Source organism: Delphinapterus leucas, chromosome 5, assembly GCF_059928025.1.
Source record: "Delphinapterus leucas isolate spDelLeu-1000000601 "Yukka" chromosome 5, BTC_Dleu_Yukka2, whole genome shotgun sequence".
NCBI classification, from domain to species: domain Eukaryota; kingdom Metazoa; phylum Chordata; class Mammalia; order Artiodactyla; family Monodontidae; genus Delphinapterus; species Delphinapterus leucas.
The window spans coordinates 89,782,580-89,800,678 of record NC_143133.1 but is presented as its reverse complement, the minus strand read 5'-3'; the positions used below and the strand labels follow the sequence as shown (position 1 = coordinate 89,800,678).

At 45.3% G+C, this 18,099-nt stretch overlaps 1 protein-coding gene across 1 annotated transcript in view; it reads right to left on the bottom strand.

Moving 5' to 3' along the window:
• PARM1 (prostate androgen-regulated mucin-like protein 1) overlaps positions 1–18,099 on the bottom strand; it is a 96,747-nt gene that overhangs the window by 29,303 nt on the left and 49,345 nt on the right. Inside the window, exon 4 of the mRNA XM_089911265.1 lies at positions 2,200–2,895. Coding sequence (XP_089767391.1) covers positions 2,200–2,895 — 696 coding nt within the window. The remainder of the gene's footprint in view (positions 1–2,199; positions 2,896–18,099) is intronic.

Here is an 18,099-nt window from a genome sequence, read left to right as displayed (position 1 = left end):
GCTCTGTCACTAATTTTGTGTCTCTTAGCCCTGCTGGCTTTGAGTTGAGGAAATCAAGACACATGGTCGAAAACACAAGCCAGAACAGTGGAAGAGGGCTGTCTTGGATAATCTAGCCCATGAAACTGAGGGACTTGGAAAAAGTAGTAGGTTACGCCACATTAGGGAGTCTCTTGCATGCCAAGCTCAGAATTTGTGCTCAGTATATTGATCCACCATGTCTACGGTACCCTGGAGGGGGCAAAGGGAGGAGGAAGGGAAACCAGTTAGAAAACTGAAAAAGTAGTGCAGGTGGTCGTGAGGTCTGAACTAGGAAAGGGAAGAGATGGGGCCACTGCCTCAAGCCTGTTCTTGGATGGCACCTTTGTTAGGGACAGACCTGAGGACCCTAAGTCAACACCCACTCTCCTCCAGGTACCGAGTCCATTCTTGAGATATTCCCTGCATGCTGGCAGCATGGAAAGTATCAGACAGAAAGTGGGGATGTGGCAGAAAGTAAAGACAGAAAGTACACATCTAAACACAGCGTGCTAAGTACTGGCCGGAGGTACAAACAGGGCGCTAATGGGGACGGGGCTACGCAGAGGAAGCTACGTTTGGACTGCGAGTGCCGGATTCCCTCCTTTTGCCTCTGCAGATCCACTCTCCACCTTTCTCCACTTTGCTCTCTGACTTGCCCTCCAGGAGGCTGAACTGTCTGCACCACAATGGGCTTCCTTGTCCTTGGCTTCTGGCTGCATATCAGAGTAGGGGGGGAGAGGGAGGGCAGAGTATAGATTCCCTTCACTCCCAGAGGTTAACCTTGAGTTAGTTGTGCCCCTCCCCCAAGAGTCCCGACTCCTCCCAGGGTGGTCTATTCTACAAGACCCTCCTTCTGGGTTCTGGTTACTATTCTCTCCTCCTAGGTCTGACTCATGACAGCTCTGCAATTATGATCCCCTGTGGTTTTCTTATACACCACCAGCTGTACCTTTGTAATTCATTCCTTTAGCCCAGTTTGATTGCATCTCTCTCTCTTGTTGGGACTCTCACTGATATACACTGGGCCTTTGAAATAAGAATTTGCAATTCTTTGGGACCTTATCCCTTAGTAAACTGTGAGCTCTTCCATGAGGAGTTATGTCTTGTTAATCTGAGCTCTGTTTCTCCCCACCTCCACTGTTTACCAGAGTTTCCATTCGTAATGGTTGTTTATCAATTATTTGTTAAAAGATGTTAATTTCTCCTCAGTCACAGCCATTTCTTTGACCCCAGCTGGTGCTGTGTGGCTCAGTCCCAAATACTCCCCTCTGAGTCCATGGCCCCTGGCAAGATGATTTAGGCAGGGCCTAAAGCTCCATTTTCCCCTTCATCTGCTGGCTGCTCTCACCTCACTGTTTCTTAATCAAGAGGCCAAATGTTCCTACTAAGGCCTTTTCCTGCCCAATGCCCTGAAGTTTCCAGACTTCACCTCAATGTCAGATGCATGTGACCTCAGAAAAGACCCTAAATCTCTCTCTATCATAATTTCCAAGACTGCAAAATCAAGATAAAAATAATACTAACTTTACAGGGCTGCTGGGAGAATAAAAACAAACGTGACATTCCACAAAAGTTGTTGTCTTTCCCATGAAATATATCAGTGACTCTAAAGAATAAGCACATTCTCTCCACCCCCGGCCCTACTTTCTTTGACTGTTTCCATGAGGTAAACACTGCATTAATACATCGAGCAAAATCATAATAACAACTGACATTTCCTGGGTACTTACTCTTTTCCGGGAACTATTCTAGGCACTTTATATGTCATTTCATTTAATCTCCACAAGAACCATGTATGATACAGCTTTCTTTATCCCTATTTTACAGATGAGGAAAAATAAGGGCACCCTGATGAAGTAATTTGCCCAAGGTCAGGAGCCAGAACTGAAACCTAGGAAGCTCAACCCAAAGCCTTTGCTTAACCAGTCTCATTGGTTTACATACATGAAGACATATGTGAAGACAAATTATAAAGATTGGCCACAATTAATGAACTATCACGGGGAAATTATTAAGAGACTAAAAGTAAAGTTTGCACTTGTGGAAATGCTTACGAATTATAATTCTGCTAGGTGTTTCACTCCAAAATTCAAACTTAATCCACTGTGTTTGGTTAGCTGAATGGCATTCTTAGCACCTCAGTGTCATCAAGGCCACGTGCTCTAGCCAGAGACTCACCTGAACTTAGCGCATGCTCCACTTCCTGCATGATCACCCCGGGCGGGGCAGTGGTGGTCCCCGTGTCTATCAGCATACAGGTCACTCTGGGGGGCACAGTTGCTTGGGCCGTGGTCTCGGTGGGCACTGGCTCGGCGGAGGCATGTGAAGTGGCTATGTGGCCAGAGATGTGCTCCTCCGCTGGGGGCTCTGATGTGGTTAGAGCTCCTGTGGGCTTGGTGCTGGCCTCAGCGGAGTTATGGTTGGTGCTCACAGAGGCAGAGGGAACCTCCTCTGGTGGTGAGGTTGATGGGGGTGAAGGTGATGAGGCTGGCGCTTGAGGGGAGGTGAGTGCGGGAGACTCAACGGGGGGCTGCGACCCTGTAGCTGCCACCCTGGCCTCGGGAGTGTCTGAAGTGTGTTCCTCGAGCGTGGGTGTTAAGTGGACCCCACCGCTTGTTGGTGAGGCATCTGTGTCTGTGCCCTCCCAGTTGGAGGCTGGGCTGGTGGGTTCCTCTTCTCTGGGCTCTGTGGAGACGTTCTTGGCAGATGGAGATGTCCAGGCCGATGCTGTATCTGGGAGAGCCGAGTTGCTGGGTGTTCCACCGGTAGGGGAGGCGGGAGGGCTTTGCGGAGAGAAGGCCGTTGGTGGGCTGCTCTTTGCCGGGAGAGAAGCAGGCGAGAGGGCTGATTCAGACGCGCTCTGTAGCCTCAGTCCTGTAGAAGAGCCAGTACAAAGGTGGTTAATGTGTGAAAACCTGCGCGGCGAGGCCGTTTTACAGTATTTTCACGTCTTTCTCATTTTACACTGTGCCTCTGTAATTGTGAAGGTGACTTTAAACATACTTTCTTCCCACTGTTGCTCTCTCCTCCCTTGGTGACTATCAGTAGGAACCAGCCTGAAGGCTCTGCAGGAGCAATTAGTGGATCGGTCAACACAAGTTCAGCCAGTACACAGCATGAACTAACCTTGTCTTCTGCTTGCTGAAAACCAGGCCCTTAAAAACCGAGACACTCTGCGGAACTGATTTTATGAGAATTCGTCTGGACAGTCGAGGGAGCTGTTGCACAACGCTTGCGGGGATGCCCAGCCTGTGTGATGGGTGTGGGGAAAAGGCATGGTTGGTGAGTGCAAAGCCAACCACTCACTGATTGGCTCGTCCCTGTCAGAGGAGCTCATTGATTGGCTGTTCCCTGCCGTAGGAGCTCACTGATTGGTTGCTCCCTGTTAGGGTTGTGAGCTCCGCAACCTTGTACAGGGATGCAAGGGTTATGGGCTTGTCCACCGGGGTGAATAAAGCTATGGGCACATTTCCTGTGGAGGAGTAAAGGGGGAGGTCCCAGATTAAAAGCTGAGAGGAAGAAGGAATCTGAAGTTTGGAAATATTTTCTTAGACTCGAACCTAGTTCTCCCAAATTCTAGCCTGGTGTCTTTACCATCATGTCATTTCGCCAAATATTCTCTTTCATATTTTGTAAAATTTAGAGTTAGTTTCCTTTCTTCATTCCTCCCTACCTCCATTTACCCATTCAGTTTCATTCATTCATTCATTCAAGTATTTAATAAATGGCTTCTATGTACTAGCACTCTGCTAGGCCCTGAGTTTATGATTTCACTTTTTATGTAACACATCTCTTGATTGCCTCTCCACACCCCTTACCATTCCCCAACTAGCTTTTCCTCTAGTCATTTCCATCTCAGTGGGTGGCAAGACCTATCAGTTGCTCAGTTGAAAACCCAGATCTCCTTCATGCATCTCTTTCCCTCACTGCCCCTCCTCCATCCAATCCATCAGCAAATCATGATGACTCTACCTTAAAAAGATAGCCCGATCCAATCTCTGCTCATCACCTCCCTTATTATCTCAACATCACCTGAGCCACCAGGCACTTGTCTAGACAACTGCCACAGTCTGGTTTTTTTTTTTTGGCGGTACGCAGGCCTCTCACTGTTGTGGCCTCTCCCGTTGCGGAGCACAGGCTCCGGACGCGCAGGCTCAGCGGCCATGGCTCACGGGCCCAGCCGCTCCGCGGCATGTGGGATCTTCCCGGACCGGGGCACGAACCCGTGTCCCCTGCATCGGCAGGCGGACTCTCAACCACTGCGCCACCAGGGAAGCCCTGCCACGGTCTCTTAATTGGTCTTCTAGCTTCCAGATTTCTTCCTTTCAGTCTACTTTTCACATGGCAGCCAGTATAATATTTTAAAGTGGCAAATCAGATTAACTGACCAAAACCTTCCCGAGGTTGTGCTTAGAACAAAATCCAAAACTACTCCCCTATGTCATCATCCCATGTTCCCATCATCATTCTAGTTGATCTCTACTCAAATGTCAGCTCCTCCTCAGAGGAGCCTCCCCCAGACAGTCCTAACCAAAGTCATTCCTACTCCTTCCCCTTGCTTATTTTTTAAAAGATTTTTTGATTGTTAAAATATACATAACATTTTAACCATTTTTAAGTGTACAGTTCATTGGCCCTAAGTACCTTTTCACTATTGTTCAACCATCACCACCATCCATCTCCAGAACTTTTTCATCTTCCCAAACTGAAATCCTGTACCCATTAAACAATAACTCTCTATTCTTCCCTTTCCCCGGCTCCTGGAAACCACTATTCTACTTTCTATCTCTATGAATATGACTGCTTTAGGTACCTCATATAAATAGAATCATACAATATGTGCCCTTTTGTTTCTGACTTATTTCACTTATTAGCAAAATATTGTCAAGGTTCATCCATGTTATAGCACATGCCAGAATTTCCTTGCTTTCTAAGGCGAAATAATATTCCATTGTATGTATACACCACATTTTGTTTATCCATTCATCCACTGATGGCCACTTGGGTTTCTTCCATCTTTTGCCTATTGTGAATTATGCTGCTCTGAATATGTGTGCACAAATATCTGTCTGAGACCATGCTTTCAATTGTTTGGGGTCTATACACTCAAAAGTGGAATTGGTGGTTCATATGGTAATTTTATGTTTAATTTTTTGAGGAACTGTCACACCCTTTGCTCATTTTTATTTTTCATAAAATAAATAAAATAAAGTAGTTTCTTCTTGAAACTGCATATTATTTATTTGCCTAATTTACCTCTCTTCTACCAGAATGTAAGCTCCATGAGGGTACAGGGGCCTGGTCTTATTTATTGCTGTTTCCTCCAAGCCTAGAAGAGTGCCTAGGTCATCATAATTGCTCAATAAGTACTTGAGGAAAGGAGGAAGGAAGGGGGGAAGGAAGGAAGGAAGAGAGGGAGGGAGGGAGGAAGGAAGGAGAGAGGAAAGGAGAGAGTAAGGGAGATAAGGAGAGAGGTAAAGAGGGAGCATGGAAAAATGAATTAACTTAGGAACTTTATTTAAAACAATACCCCAGTATTTCTCTACTCCCTTCAACACATCACTTAGTATGGCCACATCCATCATAGCTGCCGGGGGGCTGGCTGCCTACCTGGTGTTATTTGAAGGCAGGAAACTTGCTTAAAATGTCAACCTCTGTCCTTCCACCACAACATACACTGATGCCTGATGTCTTGTTAGGTCTTCAACTATTTAACTCTCCAAACTCTGAGGAGATTTCCTTGGGGGCAGCATATAGGTAACAGCCAAACATGATCAAGATTCATAAGGGAAAAAAAAATGGGCCAGATTTTCACACAGAGGAAGGGAGAAAAGAGGAATGCAGAGGGATGTAAGCATTTGGGATAAGATCTGCTCACTTCTTCATTCATCTGGATGACAGACTCAGTAGCTGATGGAAAATTGTGCTATAGAATTTAACCTGAAAACAGAGTTTTCTCAATATTTAACTGAATTTAACACTTGGATTGTTATCAAAATGATTGGTTTAATTTTTTTTTCTGAGAGGAAGTTACATTTTAATCAGTAAGTATCACGACAGAGGGACTTTTGTTAGCTAATTCATGATATCTGTGTATAAAGCTACAGTTTCCATCCATCTATGGGATCCTGAAAAGTTCTCTGTGTACTGACTGTATTTTCCAGTGGCTTATCATTTTAGCGATGTTGCGTGTTCATTTCTGATGGGCTTTCACCTGACCCCTGCCAAGCTGATTGGTTTAATTTTATTTAAAGGTGTTGGTCAAGACCGTAAACTACAGGAAAGTTACTCTCCTAGTAAACTGGGGGCACACCTCCCAAATTAAGCCACATAATAGTCCATGTTTCTGTGGCTGACTTTTGGGAGCTGTGAAGTGTCAACAATTTCAGGATGAATATAGGTCAAGAGGTCTTTGAAATATGGACAAAACAACAGTTGGGACAAATATTATGAAAATATCAAATCTTCATATGTGACCTTAGAGCATACTGGCTTTGCATCCTGGTAGCTCTCATAGCTCATTAAAGATTCTGAGGCCAAAAAAAAAAAGACAATGTTTAACTACTGTTTATAGTATCATATAATAGGTGGGCAGATGAAGGTAGAGCCTTAGTCTGGCAGCTGAGTCAGAGTCTTTGGAATTCTGGGATGAATGAAGAATGAGTCATATGCAAAGGAGCAAGACTTCATTCATTCATTCAAGCTTTTATTGAGTAACTTCTATGTCCATGGCCTTACCCTCAAAGAGTTCACTATCTAACAGAACAGAAAGGACACACAACTTTCTGTAATATGATGTGATAAGCATCTTATGGAATTATAAGCAAGTTGCATTGGGAGCCCCAAGGAAAGATGAATAAATATTGTATGGGGACTGTGGAATGCAAAAATATACAAAGTCATTTTCAAATGACATTTAGAAAAGTCACAGAAGAGATGACATTTGAGTTGGTTCTGAAAGGATGAGACTACACAAGATGCCATTAAAGTGTATGATATTCAGGGCGACACCTGCATTGTCATTTCCAGTGGAGCTAAAAGCTGTACTATGGAAATCATTATAGTGCTGAAAATGACATGCTGCAAGAATTAGTTTTGCGGCTGGAGACATCCATTTTCTTGTTTAATTCTGACTCGTATACTTTTATAACTCCTACCCTCCCTGCTTCCAAAGAGGACTGAGGTGGTCATTCCCGTGGCTACCTATTTAGTACTTATTTAAAGTACTTTGCAGTCTCGTTCAGATAATTCCGACTCCTAACAAACAGCAATGCATAGAAATTGTGGGACAACGCTGCTCATCTTCACTTGGACAAGGCATTAAAAGCCTCTGCTTTGCCTGTTCGATGATACATTCCATATTGCTCTGAGTACATGAGGGTTGGTCTTCATGAAGATATCCAAGGCTCAGGCACCATGAAGATATCCAAGGCTCAGGCACCATGACTTTCATCATGGAGATATCCAGGCTCAGGCGCCATGAAGATATCCAAGGCTCAGGTGCCATGACTTTCATTATGAAGATATCCAAGGCTCAGGCACCATGAAGATATCATCCAAGGCTCAGGCACCATGACTTTCATCATGAAGATATCCAAGGCTCGGGCGCCATGAAGATATCCAAGGCTCAGGTGCCATGACTTTCATCATGAAGATATCCAAGGCTCAGGTGCCATGAAGATATCCAAGGCTCAAGTGCCATGACTTTCATCATGAAGATATCCAAGGCTCAGGCACCATGACTTTCATCATGAAGATATCCAAGGTTCAGGCACCATGACTTTCATCATGAAGATATCCAAGGCTCAGGCGCCATGACTATCCTAGAGAATGCTTGCTGTCCTAGTTGGCTCAGGCTGCCAGAAAAAAGTACCATAGACTAGGTGGCTTTAACAATAGAAATTTGCTTCTCACAGTTTGGAGGCTGAGAAGTCTGATGTGGGCCAATTCAGGTTCTTGTGAGAGCTCTCTGTTCCTGGCTTGTAAGTAGCAACCTTCTTGCTGTGACCTCACATGGCCTTTCCTTGGTATGTGCTTGGGGGAGAGGGTGGTGAAGAAAGCCCTCTGGTGTCTCTTCTAATAAGAACATTAATCTCATGATGTGGGCCCCGCCCTCATCTAACCCTAATTACTTCCCAAAAGCTCCATCTCCAAATGCCATCCCATTGGTTTCAACATTGAGAATCACTGAGATAGCCTGAGGAAATATCATTTCTGCTTTATCATAGGTAGGACCCGTGTTTCCACAGGACTACAAAATTGATTAACTCAAACAGCTAAGGATATATCCCAGGATTTCAAAAAAATTTTTAGAGCTAGAGAGGGTCTAAGTGATGCATGATTACAGCCCCTCATTTGATAAATGAGGGAACAGACACAGGGAGGGGAAGTGATGTAATTGACCTTACACACCTAAGAGAAGAAGTTGGGCAGTGTTGCCCGGAAAGAATCATGTAGAGGCAGGGCCAGAATTAGAATTCCCCACCAGCACACTGTGCCCAGCCTCAAAAAGGCCAGTAGAACGTACTTTAGCGACCACCATTATAGAATAAGCAAGGAGGAGCCCATGTGAGACTGCACAGCTAAAGAAGTTAAAATAATGTACCAACAAGGACCTACTGTATAGCACAGGGAACTATACTCAACATTTTGTAATAACCTATAAGGGAAACGCATCTGAAAAAGAATAGGCATATGTATAACTGAATCACTTAGCTGTACACCTGAAACTAACACAATATTGTAAATCCACTATACTTCCAAAAAGTCATTAAAAGTAAAAGTAAACAAAACCAACCCCCCCCCAAAATAATGTAGTGCCCCATACACCTTCCCACCCAAAGTAGAGCTACTTTCTGAAGAAAAGAATTAGTTCTAATATTTCCTTGAGAAAATGGCAGAGTAAATAGAATAAAGAAATTGAACCCATTAACCGCTAAATTAGAGGTGACTTTACCAGGCATGGTGTCCGTGCCCAGGCAGTGACAGGCTCACGTGCCTGAAATGGAGTGACTCAAAGAAGGAAATCTCTCAGACTTGGCCCAAACGAGAGATCTAGAGGTATAAGGGCCAACTTAATCTGAAATTCCTCCTTGTAAATTTACAAATGGAAGTCTTTCCTGAAGTTTGGTCAAATTAAAGCTTTTATGTTGTAAGCATAGCTGCCAGATTGTTGCTCAGAAGAAAAGCAGATTCTTAGGTGGATAGAAAACTATTTGTTTCCATGTGTACTATCCTTTGATATGTGAAAAAAAACAGGTCTGGCTTGAGTCCGGGTTTCTTGCCTTGCTAGGAAGAGAGATTTGGGGGCTGATGGCTGGGACAGGTAGGCGAGTTCTCCCAGTGCTGAAGGGAGTTACAGGATATTCCAGGGTGGAGAGTCTGCGTTCTGTCGATGTGCTCTTGCCTCCTGCCCAACTGGGTGTCAGGAAGATAGGTCTGCAACGTTGGCAGCCGCTGGATAATGAGTGCCCTGAACTGTCACTTCTTCCTGGGTTTTGTGAGCAGCAAACTGGGTCAGTGCCAGAGTCCCAGATGGCCTGATTACCTGTGTTGCTCACCTGTTTTCTCCCCCTAATCCCCCACAGCATGTCCTCTCCTGCCCTTGGCTTGTCAAGTGCCTGAGAAAACATGTGACAAAGCTTTGGCAAATTCGGTGAAATTCGATCAAAACACAGTCAAGTGCTCTCCTGGGCGGCCAAGTCAGCCCGAGTGGTGCCTTGGCCTGCGGTCTCGGGGGATCACGCCAGGCCTGCCTCGCGGAGACCCGACAGCTGCTGAAGGTCTCCACGCTAAGGAACTGCTAACGGTCAAGGCCAACTGGACCATGTCACTCCCCTTTGAGGGTGGAGGGGAGGAAAGGAAGCCTGCACAGAGGATAAAACTTCACATCCCCACTGAGGCCTAGAAGGCTCTTTGTGATCCAAGCCCAGTGTTGCCTCTTCAGGCTTGCTCCCCACCAGATCCCAGAACAAACCAGCTTTTTTTTTTTTTTTTTTTTTTGCGGTACGCGGGCCTCTCACTGTTGTGGCCTCTCCCGTTGCGAAGGACAGGCTCCGGACGCGCAGGCTCAGCGGCCATGGCTCACGGGCCCAGCCGCTCCGCGGCATATGGGATCTTCCCAGACCGGGGCACGAACCCGTGTCCCCTGCATCGGCAGGCGGACTCTCAACCACTGTGCCACCAGGGAAGCCCCAAACCAGCTTTCTATTGTACTCTAGTCCTTCTGCCTCAACAGCTCTCCCTCTTACGCCTGCCTGAGTTACTCCTATTCATCCTTTAGTGTTAGCTTAAGGGCCTTTGCTGATTCTTTAAATCCACCCCCCTCCTCCAGCCTCAACCCTTTATGTGCTCAGAGCACCTTGTATCTTAACTTCATAGCACTGAAATTGGCACGTAGCTAGGTAATCACTTATGGGAAGCTTTGTTTAATGCATGCCTCCCCCTTTAGACTCTAAGATTCACATGGAGTGGGGACTGTAGTGGATTTGCTCACCACATATCCTCATTGTCTGATCCGCAGTAGGAATTCAAATATATACCTATATATGAATGAGAGAATGAACCGAGGACTCTATGAAGGACACTGTGCTGACCACTTTCTATGCATCATCTCTTCAATAGTAATATCCATTGTTATCTTGGTTTCACAGATGACAAAACAGAGGATCAGAAAAGTTAAGCAACCTCCCCAAGGTAACACAGCTAGTACATGGCACAGCCGAAGCGTGAACCTGACACTGTCGGGCTCCAGGCTAACCTTATAACCATCCCACTGTATTGTACTGGGAAATGCAAGGGTGTTTTTGAAGTCTGGGCCCCATGTTTGTATGGTAACCAAGCACCAGTTTTCCTCTGTCTCCCGTAATACATTCTCTAGTGTGGGCCAATAGAGTGGGCTTTAAAAAAATTACCCAACCATGTGAACGCTTTTATTCCCTTTTATCCTGCTGCAGGCTCCATAATGGATGGCCTCAGGATAAATTCCGAACTCCTTGGTTCAGCACATAACACCTTTTATGATTTCCCAACCCCACCCTTCACGAGCCTTGCGATTCTAGCCATCGGAATCAGCGTGCATTCCTGAACTGTCTGCTGTCTCCCTCCCTACATTTGCATCTGCTGTTCTTCCCACCCTGGCTCCCCTCTCCCCAGCCCAGTTCTGAGAACTCTGGAGCCTCACGTCCTCTGTGAAGATCCACCCACTTGAAAGAGCCCTTCTTCTCTGTGTGGCCGCAGCACTAATCGTAGCACACATTATCCTGAGCCATTTCTCCCCATGCTTGTCTCCTATCAGGCTGGGAGCCCTAATAACAGGGACCGCAGCTTATTGTTTGTGTCTTAGTGCCTGGCCCAGAGAAAGTGCTCCATAAATATTCATTCAGTAAAAACATGGATTTTTCTACCTTTTGAAAAACAAATATTCTCTGGCTTATACGCTGGGCCGTGATGGCAGAAATGCATCTTCCCTTTGATATGTCTGTACGTTCCATAAAAACTACCAGCTAATAGGATATTTTGGACCAGTCTCTAAACATACTTCTGCTGTTTTTGCTCACTTGTTTCCACTTTGGAAACTGCAGGGATTTCTTCTCTCTGTGCATGATATAGACCAGAGTCACCAGCTATTGAAATGCTGGCCATCAGTCGGCCTAAACACAGGCGGGCCTTACCATCCCTGCACTGAATGGGCTAAACTTCAGCAAGTTTTTAAGAGAGGGAGAGAGTACAAAATAATCTTGAAATGATATGTATACTTGAACATAAAAGCTACGTCTTAATGTTGTTTAGGTTGAGTGAAGCCGCTGTTTGGGACCCTCACACTTAGCCAAAATTCCCCATGTTGCGTTTGGTTGGGCTGCTAAGGGCACTCCAGAAGGTTCATCTAACATCTGCAGACCCATTACTAATCAGAGTCTGGTCCAACCATATGGCATTTGAAAGCCCTCATAGGTCTAGACAGAATGTGCATGCCCCAAAGCCATCAAACTGTGTTTAAGAAGACACTTGTTCAAAGCAGAAGAGCCATATCCTCCTGAGTGTTTTGTTGATGGAAATGAGATCTAATTCTAGTCCGAAAAGAGGAAAAGACCTTCTGTTTTCCAGCCATCAAATCAGAACGGGCAGAACTGGCGTATGGCTCAATTTCTCTATGGGTGAAATCAGGACTCATGATATCATCAGGCTCCCTGTGGAGGCTGTGAGTGCTAATGAGAAAATAACGTTTGTGAAGAATGTCGTGCTTCCTGGGGAAAGGAAATACACCATTTTCTTTTCTTTTCGCCAGAAGCAGCATCTGTCTTTGTCAGTCAGATGCCCCCCCAAAACTCACTATCTTTAAGTTGGAGGCTGACTGTGGTGGCCGGCCTCAGGAGGAGGCCTTGCTGAGCAAGGATGCCAGCGGATACCCGAAATTCTGGAGGAACCACATTGGGGCTTCTCTGGGTGGGGCAGCGAAGAGAAAGAGGACGTAGGGAGGGTGAGTACCTTCTCTTCGGCCGCTTTGCGGTTAAGGTAGATATGGGCGTAAGCCATGGGTAGTGAGATGGGAGAAGATGACCTAACGCCTCCTTCAGGTTGAAGGGGATCTTCTGAACCAGTATTAGGTTTTGCAGTGGGCCCAGTCCCAACGTGTATGGGGTCCAGGGCAAGGGTGTACACAAAGGCCCACAATGAGGATGTGTAACTGTTACAGATTCACAGCCTGTGCTCCATCTAGAGCCCTGCAGCCTTCGGAAGAGGGGGATCCCTCTGGTGACTGGAGACTAAGGGGACCAGGGAAGTGCTGGGGCAGCGCGGGCCAAAGCCGGGCCTGGGACCACCTGAACCCAGGATGGAGACTGATACGGTTGAAAAGGAAAAAAAAGGCTTTGTGTTCGGGTGTCATAAAATGCAGCAGTCTCGGGGCTTCCCTGGTGGCGCAGTGGTTGAGAGTCCACCTGCCGATGCAGGGGACACGGGTTCGTGCCCCGGTCTGGGAAGATCCCATATGCCGCGGAGCGGCTGGGCCCGTGAGCCATGGCCGCTGAGCCTGCGCGTCCGGAACCTGTGCTCCGCAACGGGAGAGGCCACAACAGTGAGAGGCCCGCGTACCGCAAAGATTAAAAAAAAAAAAAATGCAGCAGTCTCTTGCCTGGTCGAAGGTCACACCCCTTCCTTCCACTCCACCTCCCACAGGCCCAAATCACAATCAAGTCATTTCTTATACCCTGCAGCCCTGGAAAGTACCAGAACTTAAGAAAGTCCATAGTATCGGTCTGCTTTGACTCTGAACCATTTCCTTCAGAGGATCTTTTTGAAGCTTAGAATTGCCCAAAGGGCTGAGGCAGCCCTGATGCCTTCTCAGCCCCACTGCCTTGTCAGCCTAAATGCCCTTGTCCATTTCTTGCCTCGCTTTGTCTCCAGCTCAGTGGGTGCACCATCCATGCCTTCTTGTTCCACGAAGAGCCAGAGCTCTTTAGGTGGTCAGCTCCATGGAAATCTGCCTTTGGCAGGACAGTTCTTGGGGGCATTCCCAGGCTGATGCATCCTGGCATTCTGACTGGTGAATCTGTAGGCAATTTGACTACTAACAGGATAACGCCCATGAAATGCAGAGAGATGTTGTATTCCTGTTTGCCTCACCACCAAAGTCCACCACTGATCACCTAGGAGTCAGACAAGAGGGCAGGGATGGCTCCAGTGCAAACACATCTCCAAGACTGGGAATATGACACAGAGGAGATTTCCTGTGCTGTAGGAGAGGGCCGCGGGGGCTTTCTGAGAGAAGAGGAATGACCCATGATATTGGTGGGCCTCCTTTCCCTTCCTGCCAACATTTTCTTCTGAGGGTTTTCTGCAAAGGTGTCAGTCAGTATGAATGGTTATGGTTACGCTTCCTAGTTTCTTTTTAAAATTTTTGTGTCCTTTTAAGACAGAAGAATAACTTATATACAATAAAATGCATACATCTTACGTGCACAAATCAATGAATTTTTACATGTGTATATACCTGCATAACCACGACTCAGATCAAGATATAGAACTTTGGGGATTGACATGTATACACTGATGTGTATAAAATGGGTGACTAATAAGAACCTGCTGTATAAAAAAATAAAGGAAAAAAAAAGATATAGAACTTTTCCAGCACCCCGGAAAGTTCCCTCGTACCTTCTCACAGACATAATCCTCTGAAGGAAACTCATTCTGACTTTCATCACTACAGATTAGCTTTGCCTGTTTTTTGAACTTCAAATCAATGGAGTCATATGGTGCGTACTCTTTCATGTCTGAATTATGAGACTCACTCACTGTGAGACTCTCTTATGTTGTTGTGTATTTTAATAACTCATCATTTCTCATTGCTGGAGGGCATTCAATTGCATGAATATACCACAATTTATTAACCCATTTTACCAATGGTAGGCTATTTCCACTTTAGGGTTATTATAAATGAAGCTGCTTGCTTCATAGCTTCTTAGCTAACACTTCTCCAATGCTTATTAAAAGCCAAATCCTGTAATACTTTTCAAGTATTAGGTCACTTAATCTTTACAATAAACCTAGGATAATTATTATTATTATCCCCATTTGACAAGTGAGCAAACTGAGGCAGAACGAGGTTAAATAACTTCCCAGGATATATAACTAGAAAGTAGTACAACTTGGATTCAAACTCTAGAAGGTAGTCTCTCAATAACCTGTCTTCTTAACCATCTTGCTAGATAGCTGCCTGTTATTGTTAAAGCTATTGGCCAGACCACTTATTTGCTGCATGACCTTGGGCAAGTCTCTTAATTATTATCTCCTCGTTGGCCAACTTAGGATAACAACAGTACTTCCATTCATAGAGTTATTGAGAGGATTAAATAAATAATCCATATAAGGCAGAAACTGTTGCTTGACTAACCCAATAGCCATTCCCAATCCCCTCTTGCCAGTCTACCTACAGAAGGTATAAAAGCGAAATGCTCCTTTTCTAGCCTCCTTTGCACTTACAGGTGTCTATGTGCCCCAGTTCTGCAAAATGAGGTTGATGAGATCTAGGCTAAGGGGTTTCTGGAAAAATTTTGCTTCCATATAAAAACAATATATAAGGAAGAGAAATTCTCTTAGTGCCTGCTTGTCCCTCCTCCTTCCTACCTTTAATGTAGATGTGATGTCTGGCACAGTGGCAGCCATCTCGTGAAGCTAAGGATGAAAGTCAACCCACTAGGGATGATGGAAGTGAAAGAGAGAAAGAAACTTTCTCCTTGATGATACTGTTGATCTTGCCAAACCAGGACTAGAATGCCTGACTTCAGACTTCCTATTAAAGCAACAACAAATGCCTTTGGGGATTAAGGTATTGTTCAGGTTTTCCATTACTTGCAGTATAGATGACAGACCATGTAGAATGCTTATCACAATGCCTGGCACAAAGTAAGAGCTCAATAAATACTAGGCTATTATGTGGATCTCTGTCTAATTGGAACCTGGGCCCAAATGCCTTCACCTTCTTTAATTTGTTAATGATTTGCAAAAGGCACTTTTCAGGCGTCATTAAAGAGGAACTATTCCTCCTCCTGGCGTCAGCTGTGAGCCTCCAGGATGGAGTGCTCCCCACGTCCTGCGACAAAGACATAGGCAGCTGGACCTGTCAGTGTTCCTGGCGGTATATTCTCTAGGCTGATGTCTACGAAAGCTGAGCCTCCTCCCACACCCACAGAATGCATCAGAAAGGAAAAAAAAAAAACACCACACAGCTAAATAGGATTTGTATTTCTCCACCTTATTAAAAAAATGTTCAGAAACATCGTGGGGCAGTTTTCACCACAAGTCTTGTTAAGAACATGCGTGGGGCTAGGTGGCTGCAGCAGGCTGAGGAAGGAGAGCAAAGAGCCCTCAACAACAATCAGGGACAAGGGCCTTGGTACTGTTAGACAAGCTGGCCTGCCTTGGTCAGAGCCATGAGGTGTAAGTCATGAGACACACTCACTAGAATGGCATCCTACTCTCGTTTTTAAACTTTAAGCATCACTTAGCAGTTTACTTTTAAAATATTTGATTAGACTTTTGTTTGTCTAGATCCAGTTCAACAAATACGTATTGAGCGCCTGCTCCGACCAAGGCACCCAGGTATCTAAGTGATTATGGAGGAAGGCAGACTAGAAGAGAGAGAAATTTGTTTTATATTTCATATAGCCTTTCCGTGGACAGCTGCAATTTGACTCTGTTTTCCCCTCGTGTAAGCTGACGCTTAGGGCCTTTTGCACCTGACCTTTCCAGATAAAGACTTCTGATATTGGCACTGTCATGTTCCTCCTCTCTCACCTCTTCTCCACGCAGATTGTCTGTTTTGTCAAGTATGCTGAAAGGCCAGTGCTGTGGTCTGAATGTTTATGTCTCCTGCCTAACTTCATATGTTGAAATCCTAATGCCCAGTGTGTTGGTATTAGGAGGTGAGGTCTTTGGGAGGTGCTTACCTCGTAAGTGTGGAGCCCCCAGGAATGGGATTAGTGGCCTTATGAAAGAGACCCCACAGGACTCCTAGCCTCTTCTACCATGTGAGGACACAGAGAGAGGCTGTCGGCTAGGAAACAGGAAGAGGGCCTTCTCTGGAATGCGACCATGCTGGTGCCTTGGTCTTTGGACTTCCAGCCTCCAGAACTGTGAAAAGTAAATTTCTGTTGTTTATAGGCCACCCAGTTTGTGGAATTTTGTTACAGCAGCCCCAATGGACTAAAGACAGAAGGGAATAAACAATTAGGTGAAAGGGATTAAGTAAGACTCTAAAGTAAGATACTCATTAATTATCATTTCTTCCCTTTAATCCTCTTTCTGCTTTTTAAGCTATCTCCTAAACAACAACAACTACACTAAAATTGTAAGTTTACAAACTCATGTGTCAGGGCAAAATTCCTAGAATCTGAAGATTATTGTCCCCTAAGACATGGAAATGAGAATGAAGTTGTTACTCACTTGAGTCAAGTTCTAGGCTGGAAGTGCAGAGGTAGAATCTGCAGCCCTGAAGCTACCTGGTTTTGTGGGTGTCGAGGCCTTCATTCCTTGGACAAGCTGCTTCTCTTTAAGACTCAGTTTCCCTGATTATTAACCCACTTCCCCATAAGGGACCCTCAACGCTGTGCTTGGCCTCTCTGCTGAGAGGGGTCATTTTCAGAACTAGAACTGGGTGGAAGATGACAGCTGTGGATGGAAACATGCACAGCAAGACCCGACTCATCACCAGAGACTCCAGGAGGGACCTTGTGTTTTACTGTCTCCCGGAATGTGGTCCAAGTCCTGATATGCGGTCAAAGATAGATGGACCATCCCTGGAGACTGGGAACCAGGTGCCCATTTGTTCCCGAATAAAGAGAAGGGGCCAGGAGAACAGGAATCAGTCATTAGGAAGTTCCAGGTACACGTGCAAGCTAAGAGCTCACACGAAGATATGAAGAGTACAAGCTAAGGGCAGACAAATCTTGTCTCCAGTTTATGTGTGATAAGGGTAATCTATTAACTTTGTCGGAGTGAATTTTCTCTGCAGAAATGTTCCTTATAATGAACAGAATCCATTGAAATCACTATGAGGAACCATGCTTTATGTAAGAGATGTTGTGGGTAATGAATTTTAATCAAGTACGTTAAGTGAGGAGGGGATCTGGCTGTTTGAAGGAATTCCATGGTGAATCCTCATTTAATGTGATTAATTACCACTTAATCTGTCACCTGTGTAAAGCATTCTGTAGCCTAAAAATCCGGACCTCAGAATCTTCGGGACCCATTAAAATACTACTCCACAGCCACTGCTGACAGATGCTATTAAACACATCAATCTGGAAGGACAGGCTCTGATGACGCAAGCTGAGTTGCGTGAATTGCAGAAGCTGGATAAAAATTGGCTCTGCTGGTAGCTCAGCTTGCAGAATGATTTTGCTTTGGGTCTACTTATTTAGAATAAATGTGTAAGTGTTGCTGCTTAGAAAAGAATTATTCAAAAAGTAAAGTTGCCCATCCTATACCTCATGAACCACATCTTCCATCTATTCCTAGGTTCCCTCTGGCCACGTTGGGATTAGACAGGGACCCTCTAAATGTACACATGCTGAATTTGAG